This window comes from Cheilinus undulatus, linkage group 23 (genome assembly GCF_018320785.1).
Source record: "Cheilinus undulatus linkage group 23, ASM1832078v1, whole genome shotgun sequence".
NCBI classification, from domain to species: Eukaryota; Metazoa; Chordata; class Actinopteri; order Labriformes; family Labridae; genus Cheilinus; species Cheilinus undulatus.
The window spans coordinates 4,676,652-4,701,298 of NC_054887.1; the positions used below are offsets into that span (position 1 = coordinate 4,676,652).

Genomic DNA, 24,647 nt, shown 5'->3' on the forward strand with positions numbered 1-24,647 from the left:
TAAAAGATCTTATTTTAAAAGATATTACCGACAAAACACGATAATGATGAATAAAACAGATGATCAAAACTAATCTTCTGCTTTATACATTCTTTTATTGTCATTTTTATTCACTGAGGCGAAATCTACGCCTGATAGTCAATAGTCAGCTCCTTCGGCAAAGGCGGCAGGGGGATACAAATCCTACGGGGGGTACTTCTTTTGGCACGACACTTTAAGCGCGATTTTAGGGTTCCAATTGAAATGTGTGTGTCATGATATGAGGAGAGCATATCAAGAATCACACTATATGTATTTCCCTTGTTGAAGTATTCCGCTATCAACTCAAGTTCCTCTTCCATGCCGGTAGACACTTGAAATTTCACGTTGGCTCAGCTATTGCGGTAAGAAGTGTAAACAGGAAATGATAAATGACTGATGCCGGACAGACTTGGGTTTAGCCAATCACAAACAGGTACCATGGTCCTACCCTTTCCGGTTTCGTGAAATGTATTTTGCGATCGGTGAAATGTTTTTGTGTTTTGTGAAATGTTTTTGTGTATTGTGAAATGTATTTGTGTATTGTGAAATGTTTTTGTGTTTTGTGAAATGTTTTTGTGTATTGTGAAATGTTTTTGTGTTTTCTGAAATATATTTTGCACTTTTGAAATTTTTATTTCCTGTTGGCCTTCAGGGCCACCACACTTTAGTGACCAGTTGCAGCTCTTTTAAGGCTAATATCAATAAATCTAAGTCCACAGACAGAAGACAGACTTTAACTTACAAATTCAAATTAAAACTTGTGTTTTATGTCGGGTGCACCCAGGACGGCGGACCATGCGTAAAAGAGCGTAGAAGAAGTCCGCTGGTGTTGCGTTTCTTCCGTAAGTTAATAGGGGTGTGCTGTCCTGCCTTGTGTTCAAGGTAAAGCTTCTAATGCCCTCGTTTTAACACATTTCTTCAGTCACTCCGTGCCGATGCTCTCCCATACTCGTATTTGATGATGACTTTTGCGATGCGCATCATCATCAACGAGCCAAACACGCACGGATCACATTCTGAAATAATGTAAAATTGAGTAAAACTTTTCCAAACATGGATGGTTTATTACTTTCTTAAACGTACTAATGATGAATACTGTCAAAAAGGCAGAAACAGAAAAATGTGTGAGGGGGGGAGCTGCAGGTGTGAAGCATATCCATTTGGAGGCCCAGGGCAAAGACCAATATGGGGACCCTCCCCCTTTAGCTAAAAGCAATAATAATGGGAGGGAAAAAAATAGAAAGCATAACTTTAAGTTAACAGAGTCACAGAACTACAGTAAATGTCAAAATATGGAATATAAATACCCAAACAGACACCCATGATTCATCAGCTCTTTGAAAAGCTCCTTATAGCTCTAAGTCAGCACATTCTGATATTTTAAGACTTTAGTCCAGGTGGAGCTTATATAAATAAAAACATATGCATATCAATGAAATATCTTTTCTTCTGACATTATACAAACATTTTTCTGTATTTCATCCCACTGAACAACACAATAATCCACCAGTTCACTGTTTTATTTCAACTATGGATAGATTGATCATCAAATGCCCGGTTTTGGATTGTGGCTCTTGCAATAGTATTTTTAAGACAATGTGGCTCCTGGGTAGATTAAGGTTGAGTACTGCTGGAATAAATGCTCTGTAAGGTACAAAGGATAATAGCTGAATGGGCTAACTGTTAACCATTAGCTAGCTTACGTTAATGTGACCAAACGTCCTCTTTTGCTCCGGTAGGAGTTAGTTTTTCTGTGCAACTGATAAAGTAGCCACAATGTATGTTTTGAAGAAAGACTTACCAACTGTGTTACTGCAGATGAGCATACTGAAATACTTTAAGAAGGTGAGAGAGAGGGAGAGAGACGAGGGACTGGCGCTTGCAGAAGACAGAGGCAGCAGGAATGGGACATCGTCAGAAGAGAGGGAAAATAAAGATGATGATGAGATGATGAGACTCAGGTACAGTCTTCAGAAATGAGACCATCGCAGTTGAACTAAGCTCACAACACAATCTAAGATTTCATAAGTGGCTGACCTAACAAGTTTTTATCCCCAATTAAATTTATGGCATTGTGAGCATGGCCTCTGCGGTCCATATCTATTTTATTCAAGGTTTGCTGGCAAATAACGAAGCACAGTAAATTGTTGTTTATCACACTCATATCCTTCAGTAGTTGTTGCTATTATGTGTGTATGTGTGTGTGTGGGTGTGTGTGTGTGTGTTAGGGCTTGTGTAAGACACATACTTTTTAAACCCTAATGGTGAAATGAGTCCGAATACGTCGCCATCATTGAGTCCGCGCATGTATAATGAACAAAATCTCACTCCAGCCAGCAAGCCAAAGTTGGCAACCCTGATTTTATGTTAATTTGGTCAGTCTGAACTGGTAATGCCTGAGCCCTCTGCCCCAAACATTTGTTCAAGTGTCCCTTTTTTTCACAAATCCAAGGTGGCAACCCTACCTGCACCCGACCCACTCCTCTCTGTCTCCTTTCTCCTCTCCTAAAAATACGTGTCCCTCGGTTTCTTTCATTTACTATATCATACCTCATCTGAAAAAAAAAAGTAACTGTCGAGTAGTGAGGGGAAAATTAGCATGCCTGACTGTGTTATGCTAACTCGGGCAGTGCTAACTATGGCGCTAACTTGGTCATAGATGTCAGAAAAGGAGTGACGGACGGATGTTTGTACAACTTACCAGGCAACCCGACCTCCTCACTCACTTTCCTCCAAGTGAGCTCCTTTTACTCCTGTGACCGTTCCACCGGCACAGTCATTAGAATAACCACTACTGTCTCGCCGCTTCCAGATGCCATTTCTGTTGTAGTGAATGGGTCTAGATCTACATCATTCTAGATCCGTTGCCCGCTGAAGTGATGTCACATAACGCCCCTCGTGGGGATACAGTCTTGTGATTGGCTGTAAAGGAGCGAGATGCCTGATTGGCTGCAGACGGGCCCCATGTAGAAAAAAATGCTTTTGTAAATGTTGTCACCACTAGACGAGTCTCAAAACATCCACACACAAATGCAGGGAGGTTTACAAATGAAAAGCACGTTGTAAATGCGCGTTAGATAGTTCACGTATGTATTTTATGAAACTAACAAATATCTTTACGTGCATACATTTGTGAATTTTTGTTGCATATATTTAAAACAAGAAATATTTGTGTGTGCATCACAAACATGTTTACAAATCTTATTTTTATGTGTACATTTCTTTTTTATTTATATATGAATTAAAACACATTTTCTGGTGCATTGAAAATGTTTTTGTGTTTTGCGTCACACATATATATATAAATCCCAAAATACGTTTGTGAATCCTGTTTTGTGAATTTATTCATTTCTGTGTTCATTTATTCTTTCTGAGACAGTTCTAGCTCCATACACATAAGATGTGAAGATAGGTACAACGTTTTTAGGTTGATGGCATTTTTTAATGGTGTGTCAGTTCTGTTTATAACACCAGGTGGAGGCAGAGGTCAAAACTACACACAAATGCTGCTTTCATGTGATAATCTGCTTTCTTTTCTTTGCTGAACCTCACATTGAATTCCCTCATAACATGAAGAACACTTGTTTGTCTTTCTGTGAAGTCTTTGACCAAAATACAACCATAGAAAGCTGTTTTGTTGATGTTGCTGTATTTGAATAAGAAGTGGTATTTAAGGTGCAGCTCATTTCCCAAACAAGCTTTTTCTGTCACATCTCCAGGCTGAGCTAGTTAAGTTACTTTCTCCCTCATGTTTCTAGTTTGTCATTTCCTGTTTTATTTTGGTTACTTACCTTTTGTCTCTTTTCCAGATCACTCCTTCCTGCCCATCCCTACCTGTTTCCCCGCGTCCTGATCATCCTCATGTGTCTCACCTGTGTTGATTGTCGAGTGGCTGCACCTGGTGATCCCCGGCTGAGTGTTCCCCTCCTCATGTATTTAGCTCATTCACTCCCTGTCTGCTGTGCGAGATCGTCTTGTTTCCTTTGTGTACAATTCCTTCAAGCCTTATTTCATGTTGACCTCCGTGATTTATTTGACCCAGTTTCTAGTCCTAGTTTCCGAGTTAGCCTGCCGTTTTTGTACCTCTGCCTGCTTGTTTTGACCTCCTGTGTAACAAACCTATTTTCTGATTAAACGGACTAGAACGTGCTTGTATCCTGTGTCTGCTTTTGGGTCCTTTGGTCCGGCATTTCGTTACTTTTTCTGTAAACAGCTCTGTTTAGTGTTCTAGACAAGAGTTTTTGAGCTTCCTTTATTCATAACAGTACATTTTAAATAGATTTTAAAAAATTCATGTATTTGCTGGGTAAGCAACGATTACCACCCAGCAGCATGTCTCTTGGATGCAAACATCCAACCCCAAAGGTCACAACTTCAAGAACTTTATTGTCCCCGGTGGGGCAATTCACAAAAGTAGCAGATTAAAACAGGAGCACATAGAAGCACAAAAAATATTCATTTGATCACATGAACATTAAGTACATAGGACACATAATATTAATGCAACATGATTAATCAAACCATTTTCTACTGAAAAAATCTCCTCGGTTGTATCATTTCCTATCAGTTTCTCCAGACTGATTCCATTGAGTTATGTTTGATCGTTACAGCTGACCAAGCGAGCGGCCGTTTTTCTGTTGGAGTGCATCAGCAGTTTCACAGAGAGGAAGTGAAGAAGTAATTACACAACCCTGGACAGCAACTGCACAGACTGGCAGATATTTCTATTATCAGTGAGGAAAAGTAAAACAAAACAAAACAAATGTAAACACAGCCTCAAGGTTTTTATGGACTCAAAATAGCATCTTAAGGTGCTAAATGTTACAGGTGATTCTTTGAAACACTGCAGCAAGAAAAATGATCATAAACCTGTAAAAAAGATGCTACAACAAAAATACATCATGAAAATGTAATAATAATAATAATAATAATAATAATAACAGATGCTTACAACAAAAAGCAATAACAGTATAAACACTTTGTGCTTTAAGGTCATGATGTGTGATGAGACATCCCGAACAGCCAAGAAAACTTTGATGGGCAAGTTTGGTTTCTGAAACTGCCGCATAAATTTCATTGTCACCACCAAATTTTTTTAGGAAGTGAAGAAAACTTTTAGTTCAATAACGATATTAACCCACAACCCTAAAAAGGGACAACTTTATTGTATAGCTGTCATTACAATCTCTTAAACCAACATTAAAGTTTTAGACTTGAATGTAAAGAATAATGTTTAATTTGATTGGCTTAACAGAATTTAAGCTGCTTTTTCAATACATTAAACAAAACATTTACTGGATATTTTAGTGTATTTTAATCAAATGTCTAGTCTTTATAAAAATCATTTAATGATGCAAAAAACTCAACATCAGTAATCACAAAATTGAAATGTTATATTTTATATACAGTGCTTAACAAATTTATTAGACCACCTGTCATATTTGTCTCAGAGACCATCCAGCATCATGAAGTGCTTTAATGCGGACTATTTTATTTTCAGTCAGCTCTCCACGTTTTACCATTTTGGACAGGAATGAGGAATTTCAAACTGAATTCAGCCAAATTTGAGCCGGCTCACTGGGCTTCTCTGAGAAGTCAGAAATGAATCAAGCATAACATTCAACCACTAAAACTCATTTTTCTGTTCAGGAATGCAAGTAAATAACTATAATGTGACATATTAATCAAGACACTGTGATTTACTATTTTTTCAGCTTTTTTTTGTAAATCAGTACATTTGAAAATTCATGGATAACAATAATAATGATATTTTAGCATTAAAAATATGATATGGGTTAAAGAGCTTCTACATATTGGTGTATTAACCATTGCAGAAACATAAACAATGACTTTGGTAATTACCAATGCTGTTAATTTAGGGCAGCTGTGGCATAAACCTTACTTGGGTTAGGGTTAGGGTGTACAGAGTTAAGCACTGTATTACACTTGCAGGCTGCACTGAGTGAGCCACATGTTTATTCATTTAACCTTTATTTAACCAGGTTAGTCCCACTGAGATCAAAGATCTCTTTTTCAAAGGAGACCTGGCCAAGAATGGCAGCAATACAGTTTCAAGATCAAACACAGTTCATGTGGTCCACAGGATGGCCTCCACTGAACTAAAAAGAACCTTGAGTTTCATTTTCTCTCCTCCGCTGCTGCTTTAAAGTAAACTGAAACAGAAACTTTAGTCACACAACAATCAGCATTATCCACCTCCTCTCATATTTTACATTCCCTGAATTCAAAGAAACTCAAAACAACTAAAAGCAAGTGCATAAAAAATAGTAGCTCTACAAGCACTGGTAGCCGCTGTCTGTGATTATCGGCATGGACTGATCAGCTGAGATCAGGGCCAGAAGAGGTCTCTGTAGCTCAGAGTTTTATACTGTTTGAGGGGTCTTGATGTAAGGGTCCTCAGGATGGTTGCAATGTTCCTCGTTCTCACCACCTTTCATGTCTGAAATGAAAACACTCGGCTCCACTAGGTGTTGAAACAGCTGATGGTCGTAGTCCACTGCAGGGATGCTGTGTGACCAGGGGTGGTTTTAGTGACTTGGAGGCCCCAGGCAAAGACCAGTGTGAGGCCCCCCTAATATCACTCACCTCAACTTCTTTGATGACCGCCATATAAACGTGATTCAACAGAAGCAGTACAGTGTGCAGTGCTGACTAATAACACATTTAACTCCATTCAGTGTAAGAAAATCTGCATTATAACCAACATGTGTTAGATTAAGTATTAGTGAATGGTTGGTTACATCAAGCTGGAAAAACTGCATCCACCTTAGACAGAGAATAAAAATGCACAAACTTGTGGCTTCTCTTCATCATTTTCTAAAGTTCATGTACTCTCCTGTTCTTAGGGTTTCATGTTTTCAGGTACAATATCTTAGTAAGTGTATCTGGTCCAAGGTTCCATTAAGAACCTGATGCAGTTAATTTGTATTTCTGCATCAAATCAGCTGTATTACATGGGGTTTTATTATGTTAAGAGAAAAATAAAATAGGCTCTATTTTCAGCAATTTTTTCATTGAATCATACTGTAGGAAAACAGGGGTGTCAAACTCATTTTGGGTCGGGGGCCGGATTTGCTCCAATGAAACGCCCTGTTGGCTGGGGAATTTTTTTAGCAACGTCAATATAACAAAAGCTGATGTAAAGGCTGCTGTAATGTTTATAAAGAGAAATGTTCCAATATTAGGTGCAGATACTATTTGATGGGTGCTGCATGTTTGCACACTAAAGAGTTAATTAGCTACTTTTGAAAGAGAATTTACCTGCAGGTAATCTAAACAGGTCAGGCAAAAATATGCTGCCCTTGTAACATAGGCCAATTTTTACAGATTTTAACATTTTTATGACCCACTGATGATGAATTTACAAGACTGTAATATTCATTATAAATATACATTTATCATGACTGTTTATGGATTTAAAACAGCAACCTGTCGTCCACAATGCCTGATCTGACCCTTATTTTACTTGGACTGGGATCAGTGCACAGAGTCCAGCGGGAAGACGAGAGAGAGATGGGGAGGCAAGGAGGACGGAGACAGAGACGAGGATCTTGCGGAGATTCATTGTACTTCGGTGCTATTACTGCTTATATAGATACAAACCCATCTACTTGTAAAAACTTGATGTTAAAGCACATGTCTGAGCCCCTAGAGTAGTTCTTCTTCATGTCCACTCTCTGAATCCCCCTGACATCCCTGCATGCATCATGAACGGGGCCATCTCCGTGCGTAATCATGGATGAGCTGCGCCAAGATCAAACATGCCGACCTCACTTGTCCTAGGACACATCCAGACTAGGATTGAATGTTCAGTTATTGAGTCATTTTCCCCCTTATGAGAAGGATTTCTACCATTTAATGAGAGCTGGAGTTAAATATGCCACAGGATTTATAAATGATGTCATGTTTAAATTTAAGCATCTAAGACCACAAGTTCAATTCTTGATGACATAAAATAAGATCTTATGTAAATAAAATTAGGTTAAATTAGTCTGGCATTACAGATTTGTTTTAATGTAGGATTAAATCAGGCTGGAGATAGAACTGAGTCGCTCACCAAAGCGTGATGCGATGTCTGTGTTTGTGGTTGAGGGACAATTACGCAGAGAAAGTATTTGTTATGCTGAGAGCAGCTGTTTTAATCCCACTCAGGGGAAGAACTTTGGTACTACAAGGCAAAATCCTCTGGCTTTGACATTTGTTAAGACCCTTGTGCAAGAAACTAGTCAGAGGTGTGGAGCCAAGACTCACTGAGAGAGCAGAGGTGATGCTGCAGCTGCACTCTGCCTTGCGTTGTTTTTATGATGTTCCTCACGGCTCTAAATGCTAATAATGAATAATTTTCTTTGACCTGGGGAGTGGCAAAAACATAAGTGAGCTACAATTGAAGGAAAAAAAAACCTAGGCAAATTCTTGAGGCCCCCCTTGGATGAGGCCCCAGGTAATTGCCTACCTTTGCCTAATGGTAAAACCGCCTATGTGTGTGACTCTGCAGGCACAGAGCAGGGATTTTCATCACTAACAATGGCCTCGGCATCAATTTTTCCATTTTCAAAACCCTCACATGCAGCTTCAACTCTACATACAGGATCACATGATGGGGTTGTGTTTGTTCCACTGGAGACGGAGGATATACCGGAGTGTTGAAATGTATATGTCCCTGAATCTGTGTTGCACGACTGATAGGAAATGTCAGTGGGTATCAAAGAGAAAGGCAAAGTGATGGGTGGACATGGTGCTGCCTGTTGGTAAGTAGAGACCACAGTGGCACCCTCACTTGGACGGTACGCAGTCTCACAGGGCATTTCAATCTGGACCTCAGAGATGTCTGTCGCAGTCTGAACAGGGTCACCAGGAATTGGGATGGAGAAGGTTTTATTTAGGAACGCAGACAACCCGGGACTCATGTCCTCATCTTGGACATCACAAAGGTTGTGAGGAGCACAGAGCAAACTGCTGTCTTGGGGAAAGTCTGTCATTAGGCCAGTGGTCAAAGGTGATGTGGGGATGATCTTAGAGAGGGCTTTCCTGGTGGCATCCTGAACTTCACTTATAATGCCCGCAGGTTCTGAGTTGGCGTCGCTGAGACAAGAGGAGCCAGAGCCGATTCCACTGCTTTGTTGAAGGCTCCCATCACTGGAGTCTTTCAGTGGATGTTTAAACCTAAACACAGAGAAATGGTCACCTCAAACTTAAAATCACAAGGAAATTCTTGAAGGAAGTTGCATTAAAAGTTTTAGTTACGTAACTGTTTGGAGCTCTGGATTTTCTTTCTTGCTTATCTTCAGATTATTTAAAAAATAGATTCATACATCAGAGCAAGAACTGTGTTTAGTTTAAAATATTTAAAGGAACCCAACATGATCAGATAACTTCATCTTACTGGACAGATATTTGTATCTCTCAGAGAAAACTCACTAGATATCTGCATTTTGAGTAAATTTGATCTTACAAACTCACCACTTTTTGGTCCGTATAAAAGTAGTATGTACTAATGAAGGGAGTTTCTCCAAAGAAAATGCTAAAGTGGGCTTTTACTTTGAAAAGCACAAACTGGAAGTGTTTTTGTTCTGTGTTTATCTTCACCTGCAACATATTGTACTGGTGTGGAAACAGAGAGCTTCATAAATAGAAAACAACTTTATGAAACAGACACATTTTAGCTCCTGGCCTTCATCTGGTTCATCAAGAAACAAACATATTCTACCATTGTGGACGTACATATTTGCTACAACAAGGTAAATGTGGCTCTCTATTGATAATTTTCCTGTCTATTTTGACCGATGCCCACTTGTGGTGCTTGGAAAAAATGGACAAGACCTCAAATCTTACAACTGTCTGTGCATGAGACGTGCTTATCAGCATGTGACAGCCGGTTAAGACATAGTACGCTGAGAACCACTGTGATGTCACACTACCAGTGCAGACCAAAACATGGCGGCCTCCTGGTGAGTTCATAAGCTCAGACTAACGAAGGTCGTTTTCACACCTGATAGTCCGGGGGACTCGGTCCAGTTTGGAACAGTAATTGCAACATTGTTGCACTTTCCTTTGGTTTGGTTTGCATTCACATTGCTCTTGGCTCAAACAGACCAAACTGTCTAAACACCTGCAACCTCTGCCTGCTAGGGGCGCTGTCGTCACAAACAAACGGCGATGAAGAGGAAAAGAATGTGTAGAAGAAGATGAAACCAGAAATCCGTCTCTTTCTGGCTGTCTTTTCCTACATAAACAATGAATAAAACCCCAAAATTTACTCTGTTTGGGGGTGCATTGGGGCATTAGGAGCAGCCAGCAAGGCGGTGAGCTGTCCAGCATGTCGTTCTTTACATGAGACGAATATATCAGCACCTGAGTACGACGTGTTGCTATGGCTACACAGATGCCAAGCGAGGAACTAACATGTATGTGAGTGTATTAAATCACATATAAATCCATATATCATTACGCTTTATGCCACTTTCTGCCGTTGGTTCACAAGTTGCTCCGCTTTGCTTTCAAACCTCAAATGAACCGCACCAGGGTTCGTTTGGAAGCGGGCTGAGACCACCTGTTTTCAAGTGGACCAGAGTCCACTTGTTTGTTCCTCACCAGAGTTCATATGAGCTTTCACACCACTCCAAACAAAGCGGACTATCAGGGAAAACAGACTAGAGTTCGTTTAAAGCAGACCAAACAGCTCTGGTGTGAATGCACCCTAAAAATGCAGATGTCTAGTGAGTTTTTTTGTTCAATATACATATGACAGATACAATTATCTATCCAATTAGGTGGATTTGTCTGATCCTGCAAGGCTTCTTAGAAATAAAACTGGTTAAAACTGGTGGCAACCGAAACGGGGAACTTCTGATTCTTCCCTGCCAGGTGGGCAGTACCAGACATACATCATGAAAAATATATATATTTTTGATGCTTACCACAGTCTCCTGTCGTCTGAGAGAGGCTCAACACAGACAGAGGAGAAGATGGGCGGTACAGGCTTCAAGAACTGCAACATAAAGAAAAGAGAAATATCAAAATGACTGATCTGAAATGTTTCAGTCATCTTGAGTGAAGGATTCTACATACACCATAGGGAAAATGTTTCTTAAATATCTGGAAAGGTTTCAGTTTCATGATCACTGACATATCAGCCTTGGTTTGATGGTGAAACCCATGGTTACTGGTGGAAACAGGACATGCAGCTTAATGCCTCCATGAAACAATCAACAATTAAGAGCTACTGTGTCCCAAGTAGAACACAAGCAAAATGGATTTGTCTGTTTACAGCAAAGCAAAAATAATCTGCTGAAACAAACAAACAAGGGAACAATTTAATGCACACAGAAAACACACAAAAGTAAGAAATAATTCCATAAATAAGACCATGCACATTGAAAACAATGAAATCATTTCCGAAGCAATTAATCCATAGTAGGAGGAATCTGAATATGGGGGTGCAACAAGCTGTAAGCTATAAAGGAGGTGGCTGGGGTGGAGGAGGTGAGGCTGGCTACCAGCTGATCGCAGCTGTGGTATGACTTTCATGAAGTAACGCTAGGCTTCATCAGTTTTAGATAGAATGAGTTTACTATTTTTGCTCTAATTGCAAATGTGATGTCATTTGCTGTGTTTAAGGGCATCATCATTTTTATGCCACTTGTTTTGACTGAAGAAACATACATAAAACACAAAAAGAAGGATTTTTGTGAACCATTACTGAAAAAAATGACACTTGAATGTTTGCAAAATGTGCAAAAAATCTCTGCTACTGCAAAAATTTGATTTATTAAACGGGTAATTTGACACATTTTAAGTTAAAGAAATATTACATATTCTGCGGTTTGGAAATTGCAGCATGCCATATTGCTCATTAAATTAATCTACTTTGTGATTAATTGCCCAGCCCTAGTGCAAATAAGACTTTTCAAGGATCTACAGGAACCCTGTATATTGTTTCAGTGGAAGAAAGTTGTGCCCAGCTACAAACAATGAAAATTCCTTTACAGGGGAGTGCAATGTTCAAAATAAAAGCATTGCTTTGTAAGAATCTTACAAATCGTAACTTTTAAGGATAATTAAGAAACCGCGATCTTAGCAGCATGTTTGGGATTTCTGGACAACTCCAAATTTTCACATTAGCCACACCTTTTGCTCAGATGGATGCACATCAAGAAGTTTTGGATTTGGACATTTTTCCACTGTGTCCAACCATTTTGATCTGAGTCTGAAAACAAAAACAAGAATCAGTTAGCATAAACAAATAAATAAATAAATACGGTGCTTAACAAATTTATTAGACCACCTGTCATATTTGTCTCAGAGACCATCCAGCATCATGAAGTGCTTTAATGCGGACTCTTTCATTTTCAGTGAGCTCTCCACGTTTTACCATTTTGAACAGGAATGAGGGATTCCAAACTGAATTCAGCCAAATTTGAGCCGGCTCACTGGGCTTCTCTGAGAAGTCAGAAATGAATCAAGCATAACATTCAACCACTAAAACTCATTTTTCTGTTCAGGAATGCAAGTAAATAACTATAATGCGACATATTAATCAAGAAATATTAATGTGCTTTACTATTTTTTCAGTTTGTAAATCAGTACATTTGAAAATTCATGGATAACAATAATAATTATATTTTAGCATGAAAAATATCATTTGGGTTAAAGAGCTTCTACATATTGGTGTATTAACCATTGCAGAAACATAAAAAGGGATTTTTGTGTTAATTTAGGGCAGCTGTGGCATAAACCTTACTTTGGTTAGGGTTAGGGTGGTCTAATAAATTTGTTAAGCACTGTAGGTCTTTCATATGATGTACTGTCATTGGCATTACTTACTTTATGTAACAGCCATATATAACACCACTGATGAGGACTGCAGCTACACAGAGGTTGATGATGGTGAACAGAGTATCTGAGGACATCGTTGTGGGAAACGTGTAGGAAGTTATTTAGGTTGTTTTCTGTGCAGATTATAACCACCAGAGACAAACTACACACTAAATCAAATATTTAACCCCTTTGGTCCCCAGAGGCATAATAAAAAACACGTAGGATATTTTCCTTAAATAGGAAAAACAGGGACTTTAGCTCAGACCCAAATAAAGCCAGAATGAAAATGGTATGATAAAGCATCTTAACACACTGTCAGTAGAAAATGTGGTTGATGAGGTTGTCTAAGTAATGGTGGAGCAAGAAAGAGGAAGGAGAGAGAAATGTGAGTCCACTTTAGCTCATGGATCCATAAAGGCTTTGATAAAACAGTGTACAGATGATAAAAGCATAATTATGATGATTGTTGCCACCATCTGCTTTAACAATGTAGGTAAATGTTTCCCCATTTATGGCAATAATTTGGCAGCGTGAGGCCAAAAATGGAGGAATGTGATGACAAAGAGTAGTTTTACTACATTGTACTGTATTTGAAGAAGTACTTCCAGATTACATGAAAGTTTAACCAGAAACACATAAAACTATAAAAAGCAAATTCCTGATAGGTCCTTTTAATTTTATCTTAAAACACATAGCATATTCGGGGCCTTACTCCTGATTTAAGAGCAAAAAAACCCAAACCAATAAAATGTTTCAAAATGCTGCACAAGTCTTGCCTATTTGAAAATATGTTGGCTGGTTTCATTTTTAAAATACATTTCTTCTTAAAGGAATACTACATGACATAAAAAATACTAACTGGAGCATCAAAGTACTCAGACAGTTTCAATAAACCAGCGTACACTTCACAGTTCTTAAGAGTTGCTATTGGTCAAATGACAGTCATGTTTACTAAATAAATGAGTTTTATTTCATATGGATGTCTGTTAAAATTAGAGCTGGGGAATTAATCAAAAATAAGATAAAACCGCGATATCGCCTGCTGTAATTTTCTTTGCAGCCGATGTTATGCAAGACAAAAAAAATGGAGAGCATTTTGAATTAGAGGCATCAGGAGCCTTTAGACGTAAAACAATATTTTATGCACTATTCCTACGGCAGAGTTCTGACACAACTGACCACTCTTCTTGAACAGCTAAAATATTCGTCTTGTGAATCTTTCTACACTGATTAACTAAAATGATCTGCTTTTCCCATGAGGATAGGTCATTTTCACAACACTGTACAGGGCTGTTTTATATGAATATCTATCTAAAATTTGATATTCACTAACATTTAAACAAATTAATAAATGTGTAGTGCATTAAAAGTGACAAAAAAAGCAGTAATTAAGACACTTAAGGGTTGTAAATTCCCATTCGTCACTACTGTCACTGAACTTGTTGCTCCAGGCCGTGTAGCTTCTCACACTGACCACATATGTTGTCCTTGGCTCTAGTGTTGTCACAATACCAAAATTATGGCCTCGATACAATACCTGCCTAAAGTATCTCACTACCGATACTGAAACGATACCGTGGCAAAACCTAAAACTTCATAAAACTAATGGAATAATTGATGGCAGAACATGGATTTTTTTTTTTTTTCTTAAATTCACTTAAAATAATTTTTCAACATTTAACATGTCAGTGTTCTCTCTTAATAAAATAAATATATTTATGAAGTTGATTTTGCTGGCATCTGCTTGTTTGTCTGTGGGTGGGGTGGGGGTGGGAGATGGATAAATTATTGCAATTAAATATTTAGGTCTCATATGTAGATTGAACAACTTTAGAGACAGCCTGCCCTGTGCTCATGTATAATTTTTAAGTATGCTTTGACTAAATGGAAAACTAGAAAATGTGTTGAGTAGAGCACACAGAGGTGTACTGAGTCATTGCTGTGACAGCTTCTTTAATGCACTGTAGTGCTGTAGTGAGCAGGTTCATAATCCTGCCAGATTTACATTGAACATTAACATTTATTTATTTTCATGCTCTTTGACCCCATTGTTTAGCCTATGCTGTTTATACGCTGAGTTGAACTGACACATTCTTAACGTGATAAATCAGAAGTTTTTAAAAAATAAAGTATACTTGACTTCAGGTGGCTTATTTCATAGTTAACGTCATATTTACACTGTTATATTAATAACCAGGTGTCACCTTATTAAACTACATCATGATTCCATGCAGTTCTGTAGCTGGGGGCTGCGTGTGCTCTACTCAGCTCATCTACTAATGATATAGATTAAGCTCTCTCCAGAAGAACGCCATTATGCGATTGCACAATTCAACCAATAAAGCAATTTTTGCTGATTAAGCAGAGGTTGTACATTTTCACCGCTTAATAAGCGAAACATGCGGCGGCTGACGGAGGACGTGGAAACGCCTCGTGCTTCGAGAAGACAACAGTGAAAAAAACAAAGTAGTCTGTATTGTTTTGAAAAAGCCGACGCTGCATAATCAAAGATTTTTGTCCGCCGGTCCACGGGAGCACTTCTCTCAGCCCTGGGTATACATCTAACTTGGGTATACATACATACAGCCCTGAGTATACATCTAACTTGGGTATACATACATACAGCCCTGAGTATACATCTAACTTGGGTATACATACATACAGCCCTGAGTATACATCTAACTTGGGTATACATACATACAGCCCTGAGTATACATCTAACTTGGGTATACATACATACAGCCCTGGGTATACATCTAACTTCAGACACACTGGGAGCGAGAGAAGCCTCCACCCACTATAGAGAGAGAGGCGCCAGGGCGTGCTGTGGCTGCAGACCAGACACACAGTGAGTAAAACACTGTCAGTCCGAAAGTGTTGATGCTGAAAACACATGGTATTGTATGTTTTTTAACAGCGCTACTTTTCTAGTACCGGTATACCGTGCAACCCTACTTGGCTTCAAGGGTCGTCCTTCATAGTCGTTTCCTCTATTAGCTGCAGTTTGGCTAACCCCTACAGACTCCTAAGAGGGAAAAAGAGGATCAAACAGTCATTTCATTAACTTAAACCACAACCTAACATAATCAGATACGCAGGTCTGAATCAAACAAAGTGTTGTACAAAGCTTATGACTATACTCGTACCGTTTTTGTGGATCCTTTAACATGAGTCATTTGAGCAGTCAGATTGTCAGAGTTCCCCATGGATTTATTGGCTGAGGTGATTGTTGGGGTTTTGGGCGTTAATGTAGAAAAAAAAGAATTAAAGAGGGAAACTTTGAACATTTCTATCCACTTTAAAATGCTGAAGCTGATATTCACATTTCGGAGGAGTGTATTTCTGATCAACTTACCGTTGATGGGTTTTGACTCAATGTTTTTGCTTACTTTCCAAACTCTTGCTTTAAAAGTTTCATCTGCAATAAAATAAGGCATCTGGATGGAGCAGCAACACTGTCCTTTGTCACACTGCTTGAAAACACAGCCCTTATCCCTGTGGAACAGAAAAAAAGCAGATTGTGAAAGTTAGGCCAGCAGATCCTACAGTGAGGGGACAAGACATGCCTCCAAAAAACCAAAGGACAATTTAAAGAAGACTGAAAATCTTGGAAGCCAATATGTTAGACAACGAATCTGTGGCTTTTTAGACTAGGCTCAGCTGGTTTTAATGCCAAATGATAATGGAAACTCAACTGAATTCAGCAAACAATGTGAATTCTAGGTACTGTTTCTGATGGCCACACGGTATGTAATAAAACCGTAAAGACCAGCTTACCCATACCAGCTGTCATTCACAAGAGTCATTCTGTATTCGGTACAGTTTTCCCCTCCAAAGTGGCAAAACATGGTTTTATCAAAGTCGTTGGTACAGTCAAGACTTTGGCCTGAAAAATACAGACAATACAAAAACTCAGAGAAAATGTCTAATATCGAGTCGAAGCCTGTCCACTTTGCTGTACGTACCATTAATGCATATTACAGTCGCAATATTCCCCAAAACCAGCAGGATGAAAGTGTTGCGAACGCCAAGTCGCCTGAAAGCAGAAACAAAAGTTGATTTCCTCAACTTTAACACGACAAATGAGGTGATGGAGGTCCTGTAGTATCAAAAATATCAGTTACCTCTTCAGTCCCATCCCGAAATGAATTATTTCCATCGTTTCCTTCGAAAACAATATCAACTCAGTTACGGCCCATTCTGACTGAAAGGGAACTGAGTCTGCTGCTATTTACTCTGCAGAGTCACAGTCTCACTCTTCCTGATCTGGGAAGCTCATGCTTACTGGAAATGTTGCAGCACTAACTCCAAGGAAGGAAGGCCAGGGGCGGAGCTAGGAGTTGCCAACATCAGGGGCTTAGCCCAAGACTAGGGGAGTCTGGGGGCATTCTCCCAGTGAGATTTTTCCTGCTTTACAGACGCTATTTTCATTGATTTATTTCCCTACTAGACTCGGCATTTGAAATAGATTATTTTGTGGTCAGTAAGCCTATTACTGGCAGTGATTCATACTCCTAGTATTCCTGACTTTCTCTGCACCCTCCACTGTCCTGTCCTCTCCAAAAAAGGCAAGAAACCCTAAAATAAATGTTTAAAAAACATATGAAGTAAAAACATAAAAAAATTAACAAAATGATATACTGTACATAAAAAGTAAAAAGGCTCTTTAATGAAATAGAAACATCAAAAGCAGTGAATTTAATAGTTGTTCTTTGTCGCCAAATGTGGAGATGAATCAGCCCGTTCTCTCACTGATAACCTGAGTCTCTGCTCCGTCTGATGGCTGACTTTGTCTCCATATATCCAGGCTTTTTGTCTTTGTCAGTGAGTCAGCTGTTCTTTAAGAAAAACTACAGCAGTCTTGACTAGCTTTACTACAGCAAGAAGTATGGGGTTAAGGTGTTGAACTAACCCAGCAGATGGTGCTCATGTTACAGGAAGCAATACAGTAACACATCACCAGCAGTCTGGTCGGCCATTTTGAATACTGTTATTGAATATTGTTACTGATGCCTCATTCAGTGGCAGAACGAACAGGTGTCAGTGGAGCATCAAGCTCCTTGACGGAGGAGGTGCTGCGCTCTTGCGCTGCGTCACCGTCCAGGTGAGGTAAACAATTTAATCTCTGGTTTCCCTCCAACAGTGGCAGGTGAGTTCACCAAAATTGCCCTAATGTCTTCACTGAAAATAATGATAGTAATTTTAAGACACTTCAGACTATAGGCTTTGTTATGAGATGTTATAAGGTATTTTTAGGATTTGATTGATCCACTTTCCCCACATTTTTAATTCATGAGTGTAGGAACAGTGCACACTGATTCTAATGTTTTGGGTGCAGATGGCATTCAATTCAGCTCACTTCTTTATCTGTATTCTCTTATCCAAACACACACTGATAAACAGCTGTCTGTGACTTCATGGGATACTGCTGTGAAGATTTCAGCACTGGTCCAAGTTTGCTTGCATCCCCATCTTGTGGACATAAAAGGAACTACAGAGGAAGTGGTGTGGAGGATTGCAACTGCTTATTCTCAGCAAAACTATAATGTATATTGACAATTTTGTCATACACCTGATGTGCAATGACAATTAAGGTAGCTTATCTTATCTTGTCTTATCTTTCTTTGCAAGTTAGTAAGCAAAAATTTTCATGAGTGTACTTGGATGGATGTATTAGTGTTTAGGGTTTCACTTGACACCTCTTGCCATAATGTTCCTGTATTTTACTATTTTGACAGTGTGCTGTTCAATTATGTGAGTTAACGTGTTGCTTCCTGTAACATGAGCACCATCTGCTGGGTTAGCTCAACACCTTAACCCCAAACTTCTCGCTGCGGTAAAGCTAGCCTCCACTTCTGAAACGACGGTAAAGCCAGCCCCCACAAGGTTTTGTGGTGCACGTACAGAACACACATTACAGCAAAGATGTGAACCAGTTGTATTTCAAAATAAAAGGCCATGCTGGTGTAATAACGATTTATGAGAAGGAGGTCGACTTAAGACACATGACACGATGCACTCTTTAGGGATTTCAAAATAAAAGCCACCTGAAAAACATCAAATTCACTTTATTCCTGACATGTTTTAAGTTGGATTAAATATGAACTCCCTGTTACCACAGATTCATTCCACCTTAAATTGATAGTTTGCAACCCCACAATGCACCTGGCACAGGAACAAGGCAAACTAAAGTGGAATTTCAGAATAAAATTCTTCTAAAATATGTCACATCCACTGTCTAATTGCCTAGCTTTAAATTAAAAAAAATACGAAAGCCCCTGTTGTTGCTTAACGTAAGGTTCCACTGAGATTTGAACTCGGATCAATGGATTCAGAGTCCAGAGTACTGACCATTACACCATGGAACCAGTAGAGAAATGGTATTCTCTTCCATGTACTGGGACATAGACACATGTCAAAGTGACGGCAAAAGGACAACAGATGCATGAAAAGAAATACCTGTGGAACAGCTTCTGCCAAAACCACTTTAGAGGAACTGTCATCCTGGTGGGCTAATCAACAATTCACTGCCATATTTCCAGGATCCCACTCCTGTCTACAAAGAGCAACTGCACTTGTGGGTCCATGGTGTAATGGTCAGCACTCTGGCCTTTGAATCCAGTGATCTGAGTTCAAATCTTGGTGGGACCTTCTCTTAGAGAACACAGCTGCTTAGTGAAGTATTCAGGATGGGAAAGCTTTCCTCCAGAAAGATGTTGCAGTGTGGTCCAACACAGAATCTATGCTTCCAAAACACTCCAGCTTGGACGCCTTTGACAACCAATCCAAACAAAGGGTGCATTCGACAAGTCCATCTTGCTTAGGAAGATTCCTAACTGAGTGAAACGACCCGGAAGTATTTAAGTGTCGGCCATGATAAGGACTGCTCCAATTCTCCAAATGGTAAGGAAAGGAGCTTCATTATTTCCTTTATTATCTCCTTTAGCCTAGGAAACACTGGACCATCCTTTACCAAAGGAGAGATGAAAAGACGACCCACAATGCTTTGCGTAAACTTCATTTAAAGTGATGCACCTGTTGACCGCTCATCAGAACAAGTGAATAACTAGAATAACTTTACTAACCCCGATTTAAACCATAAAATTCAGTAAAACGTACATGTGATAAATGGAAGGCAGTATGGATGAACAGAGGAATATTACAAACATGAAAACTTTTTCATTCAACTTACGATCACGATTTTATTTCTTCTCATTTCCATTTTATTTAAATAGTTAACCGATCAGTCAGTATTTAAAACTGTATTTGTCTTGCTATTTTGAAATATTAAAGTAAACGTTTTAAGTTTGTTAATCACAACCAACTAAAGCGATGAAGTCGGCATGTTGCTATATTGTGATTATTATATTCATCATCATAATTATGCAGGGAAGACGCAGTTTATAGAGCTTTTCACAGAACGAGCTGAAAGGAAGATGAAATCAGAGTAGACTCTGATAAATTTAAATGAGACGAGAGAATTAAAGAAAAAAATGATTAGGTTAGGAATAAAGCAAAAGTATTTAATATCGTTATGAAACAAAAGGACTTGAACATTATTCATCTCGTTGTATTGACTTAGTAGAAAGTTCAGATTAAGAGAAAGGTTTCTGCTGTTCTAGATGTTCACAGTTCCTCTTCCTGAAGAGACTTTAGGATATAAAAATCTTAATGAGCTCATATCTCTGACGTTTTAGCGTTCACAGCACATAACAGCACATCGTTAAATTGTAGTTTTTACACAAAAAACACACGTCACGTCCGTAACATCCGCCTAGGGAAAGTGCAGTTGGATTCCTTACTCACCACAGTTCTCCTTTCCTATCCTTTTACTCCCACCTTTCCTTGACCCTGTGACGTTTCTCATCGGGGTTAAGGAAAAGTGAATAGGAGGTAATTTTTTGGACTTTTCGAACGCACCCAAAGTCTTTCCAAGTGGACTGGCCAATTCATGGTCAGTGCTGCATAGTCATTTGGCAGCAGTCTTACTGTGAGTTCAGACCAAACGCGAAAAAACCTGGAAGCAACAGAGAAAGGGGGATTGACTTGTCTCCTAGATACCCGCAGCGTTTGTTTCTCCCATTTATGCTGTGATCAAACATGACAGAAATTGGCACTGTATCTCCACTTTTTACCTCTATATGTGAAGGGGTACCATCAAGAGTGCCTTCATATCTCATTTTAACACTTGGATCAGAGCCAGGATTTCTCTGACAGACACAAACCATCCACATACGATCCTGTACAGCTGCAGGGCACCTGTCCGTCTGTTAACAGTGAGTTTAAGGGCGCTTTCACATTAGGCCCAGTTGTTTTGAACCGCGGCACGATTCCTCTCCCTCACCTTTCCCCCCTGGCTTGCTTTCACACTAGCAACATCGAACCGTGCCAGGGTGCACTTGCATGTTTACTCGGTCTGAAACAGCAGGTGGCGGTATGCACGTAGCTGGTTTACAACCCTGCAAAGGAGGAGAAAGAAGAAGAAGCTACCATGGCAACCGCTGGGGTCATGACCTGAGCGAAGATTATTTTTGTTCTGACCTGGCAAAAAGTCCATCCTGCAGCCATGGATGATTAAAATCACTTTAAAGATGCCAGCAACTTAGCTCTTCGTATCTGCGTATCTACTACAGCTCAGGGGATTAAATGGGCTCGCGCAGCGCAGATACAGCAGTTTTTGAGGTGACAGGAGACTTTCATTGCCTTTGCACCTCCTCTCACTGACTCCAACTTTTGTTCATCCATAAGGTGAGTCACAACAGACCATTTATTGGCTGGATTCTGATGGTTTCCGCCCTTTATTGAGGAAAAATGTGAACATACTGCCGCGCTGTGGGAAGAAGTTTAGTTTTTATGATGATGTCATAAGGCTGATATGATGCTCTGTCCCGTATCTGAGCACGGTTGCATTCACATCTTATCCAAACCGTGCCAGAGTCCACTTGAATCGCGCCCGAGACCACCTCCCCAAGTGGGCCCAGGCCCGCTGCCCGGGTGTGGTTCGTTTACATTCACACTACCCAAACGAACCGGACTTTGGGCTCAAGTGCATCTGGGACCGGGCCCCTAGTGCGAAAGCCACCTAAGTTTCACTGACCCTCAAAGAGACACACAAAACATCTTACAATGCACAGTGGCATTAAAATACAACGAAAATGAGTCATAACGATGCCCAAATTACTGTCTTACTGTAACCTACATCTGTTGGCATAATAATATAAAAATTAAAATATTTTTCTATGTACGTTGGAAGATTACCGAAAAGAAAAAATTGTTAGTAATGTTGTTTTCACATTTTTTATAAAGGAATATGAATGGATAAAAGGAAAATTATTCTTACTTTGTTTGGTCTGCTTGAAGGAAAAAAGGTTAGCAATGCTGTTTTCACATTTTTTAATAAATGCTATGAAATGAATATATAAGAAAAAGCTCATTACTACCTCTTTTTGGCTGCTCATTTTAAAATCAGTTAGTACCTCATATCCTGTTACATTCATTTCTAGGTCAGGACTGCATACTTACCTTAAAATGAAGAGGAGAGGCTCCATCGATGGGGTGGGAGGAAGATAAAGCAAGACAATAATGATTAGTAAAACAGTCAATAAATGATTGAACAAATATTGTTAAAAAGATGAATTATATTCAGAAGCTCTGTCTTACCTTTTTTGTCCTGTGGGGGTAAAAAATGGTAAGTAAGCAGTCTTTAAGTTATTGGATAAATTTTGCAGTATTGATGAATAAAATAAAAATGATTCATACCTTTTTTGGTCTGCTTGGATGAAAAAGTTAGTGAGGCTGTCTTTAAATTTGTGATAAATTATTATATATTAGTATATAAGTTGAAAAGGTTTCACTTACCCAAGTAAGGTTTATGCCACAGCTGCCCTAAATTAACAGCATTGGTAATTACCAAAATCATTGTTTATGTTTCTGCAATGGTTAATACACCAATATGTAGAAGCTCTTTAACCCAAATCATATTTTTAATGCTAAAATATCATTATTATTGTTATCCATGAATTTTCAAATTTACTGATTTACAAAAACACTGAAAAAAAATAGTAAATCACATTAATGTTTCTTGATTAATATGTCAAATTATAGTTATTTACTTGCATTCCTGAACAGAAAAATGAGTTTTAGTGGTTGAATGTTATGCTTGATTCATTTCTGACTTCTCAGAGAAGCCCAGTGAGCCAGCTCAAATTTGGCTGAATTCAGTTTGAAATTCCTCATTCCTGTTAAAAATGGTAAAACGTGGAGAGCTCACTGAAAATGAAAGAGTCCGCATTAAAGCACTTCATGACGCTGGATGGTCTCTGAGACAAATATGACAGGTTGTCAATACATTTGTTAAGCACTGTATATAAAATATAACATTTCAATTTTGTGAGGCATTTGCTTAAAATACACTAAAATAACCAGTAAATGTTTTGTTTAATGTATTGAAAAAGCAGCCTAAATTCGGTTAAGCCAGTCTAATTAAACATTATTCTTTACATTCAAGTCTAAAACTTTAAATGTTGGTTTAAAAGATTGTAATGACAGCTATACAATAAAGTTGTCCCTTTTTAGGGTTGTAGGTTAATATCGTTATTAAGCTAAGAGTTTTCTTCATTTCCTAAAAAAATGTGGTGGTGACAATGAAATTTATTTCAGAAACCAAACTTGCCCATCAAAGTTTTCTTGGCTGTTCGGGATGTCTCATCACACATTGACCTTAAAGCACAAAGTGTTTATACTGTGGCGATCCAGGAAGTAATCGCCTGGAGCAGGGACTGCTGGGATGGTTGGTACAGGGGAGTTCGCTATTCTGATGTTCTATAACGTTCATGTTTGATTGTGTGGTTGTAGTTGTGCATGCTTTGGTTGTTGGTTCATGTTTTTGGGGGAGGGTGTTCTTTTGAGTGTTGCACCATGAGTGAGGGGGATGAAGGTGCAGACTACCTTGCTTGTATATGTGTGTAAATGTGTGTTAAAAAATATAGGAAAGCTGTTCATGTTCAGTGCATGAGGGCTTGTAAAACATATTCAGCTTGTCTAGAGCCATTCTTGACCACAGCTTGCCACAATACTGTTATTGCTTTTTGTTGTAAGCATCTGTTATTATTATCATTATTACATTTTCATTAAGTATTTTTGTTGTAGCATCTTTTTTACAGGTTTATGATCGTTTTTCATGTTGCAATGTTTCAAAGAATCACCTGTAACATTTAGCACCTTAAGATGCTATTTTGAGTCCATAAAAACCTTGAGGCTGTGTTTACATTTGTTTTGTTTTTTACTTTTCCTCACTGATAATAGAAATATTCTATGTAAAGTTCCTGTCACTGACAAAATGTGCTTGCTTTGTGGCAAGTTGTAATGGTTAAAATGTGCCAGCTACAGACATGCTTTTGTTTTCCACCTTTTCACAAGATAATTCATCTTCCATATTCAAACGAGGATTTTATTTTTACCTTAACGGCTGCATAAGGCTGAGAAACATGTCCCCTGAGATCATCTTTAAATATCTGGCCTATTTTGGTGATACGATTTAATATGAAGGATATTTTTGTAGCAAATTTGGCCATTAATTCTGAGTCTTGTGAAGAAAGACGTGTCCAGGGTAATTACTTCTTCATTTCTTCTCTGTGAAACTGCTGATGCACTCCAACAGAAAAACGGCCGCTCACTTGGTCAGCTGTAACGATCAAACATAACTCAGTGGAATCAGTCTGGAGAAACTGATAGGAAATGATACAACTGAGGAGATTTTTTCAGTAGAAAATGGTTTGATTAATCATGTT

General features: G+C 38.8%; 1 protein-coding gene and 1 long non-coding RNA gene across 2 annotated transcripts; both read right to left on the minus strand.

The window, feature by feature from the left end:
* Positions 1-8,456: 8,456 nt before the first annotated feature.
* On the minus strand, positions 8,457-12,950 carry LOC121505765. The gene is made up of 4 exons (XM_041781320.1): positions 12,865-12,950; positions 12,169-12,247; positions 10,959-11,029; positions 8,457-9,204 (listed from the first exon to the last, which is right to left on the minus strand). Exons 1-4 carry the CDS (start codon positions 12,948-12,950, stop codon positions 8,517-8,519), a joined length of 924 nt encoding a protein of 307 aa, XP_041637254.1. The 3' UTR covers positions 8,457-8,516.
* A 3,684-nt stretch (positions 12,951-16,634) lies between these two features.
* On the minus strand, positions 16,635-17,108 carry LOC121505484. The gene is made up of 3 exons (XR_005991567.1): positions 16,983-17,108; positions 16,824-16,894; positions 16,635-16,744 (listed from the first exon to the last, which is right to left on the minus strand). It is a non-coding gene; the product is annotated as an uncharacterized LOC121505484 (long non-coding RNA).
* Between the last annotated feature and the right edge of the window lie 7,539 nt (positions 17,109-24,647).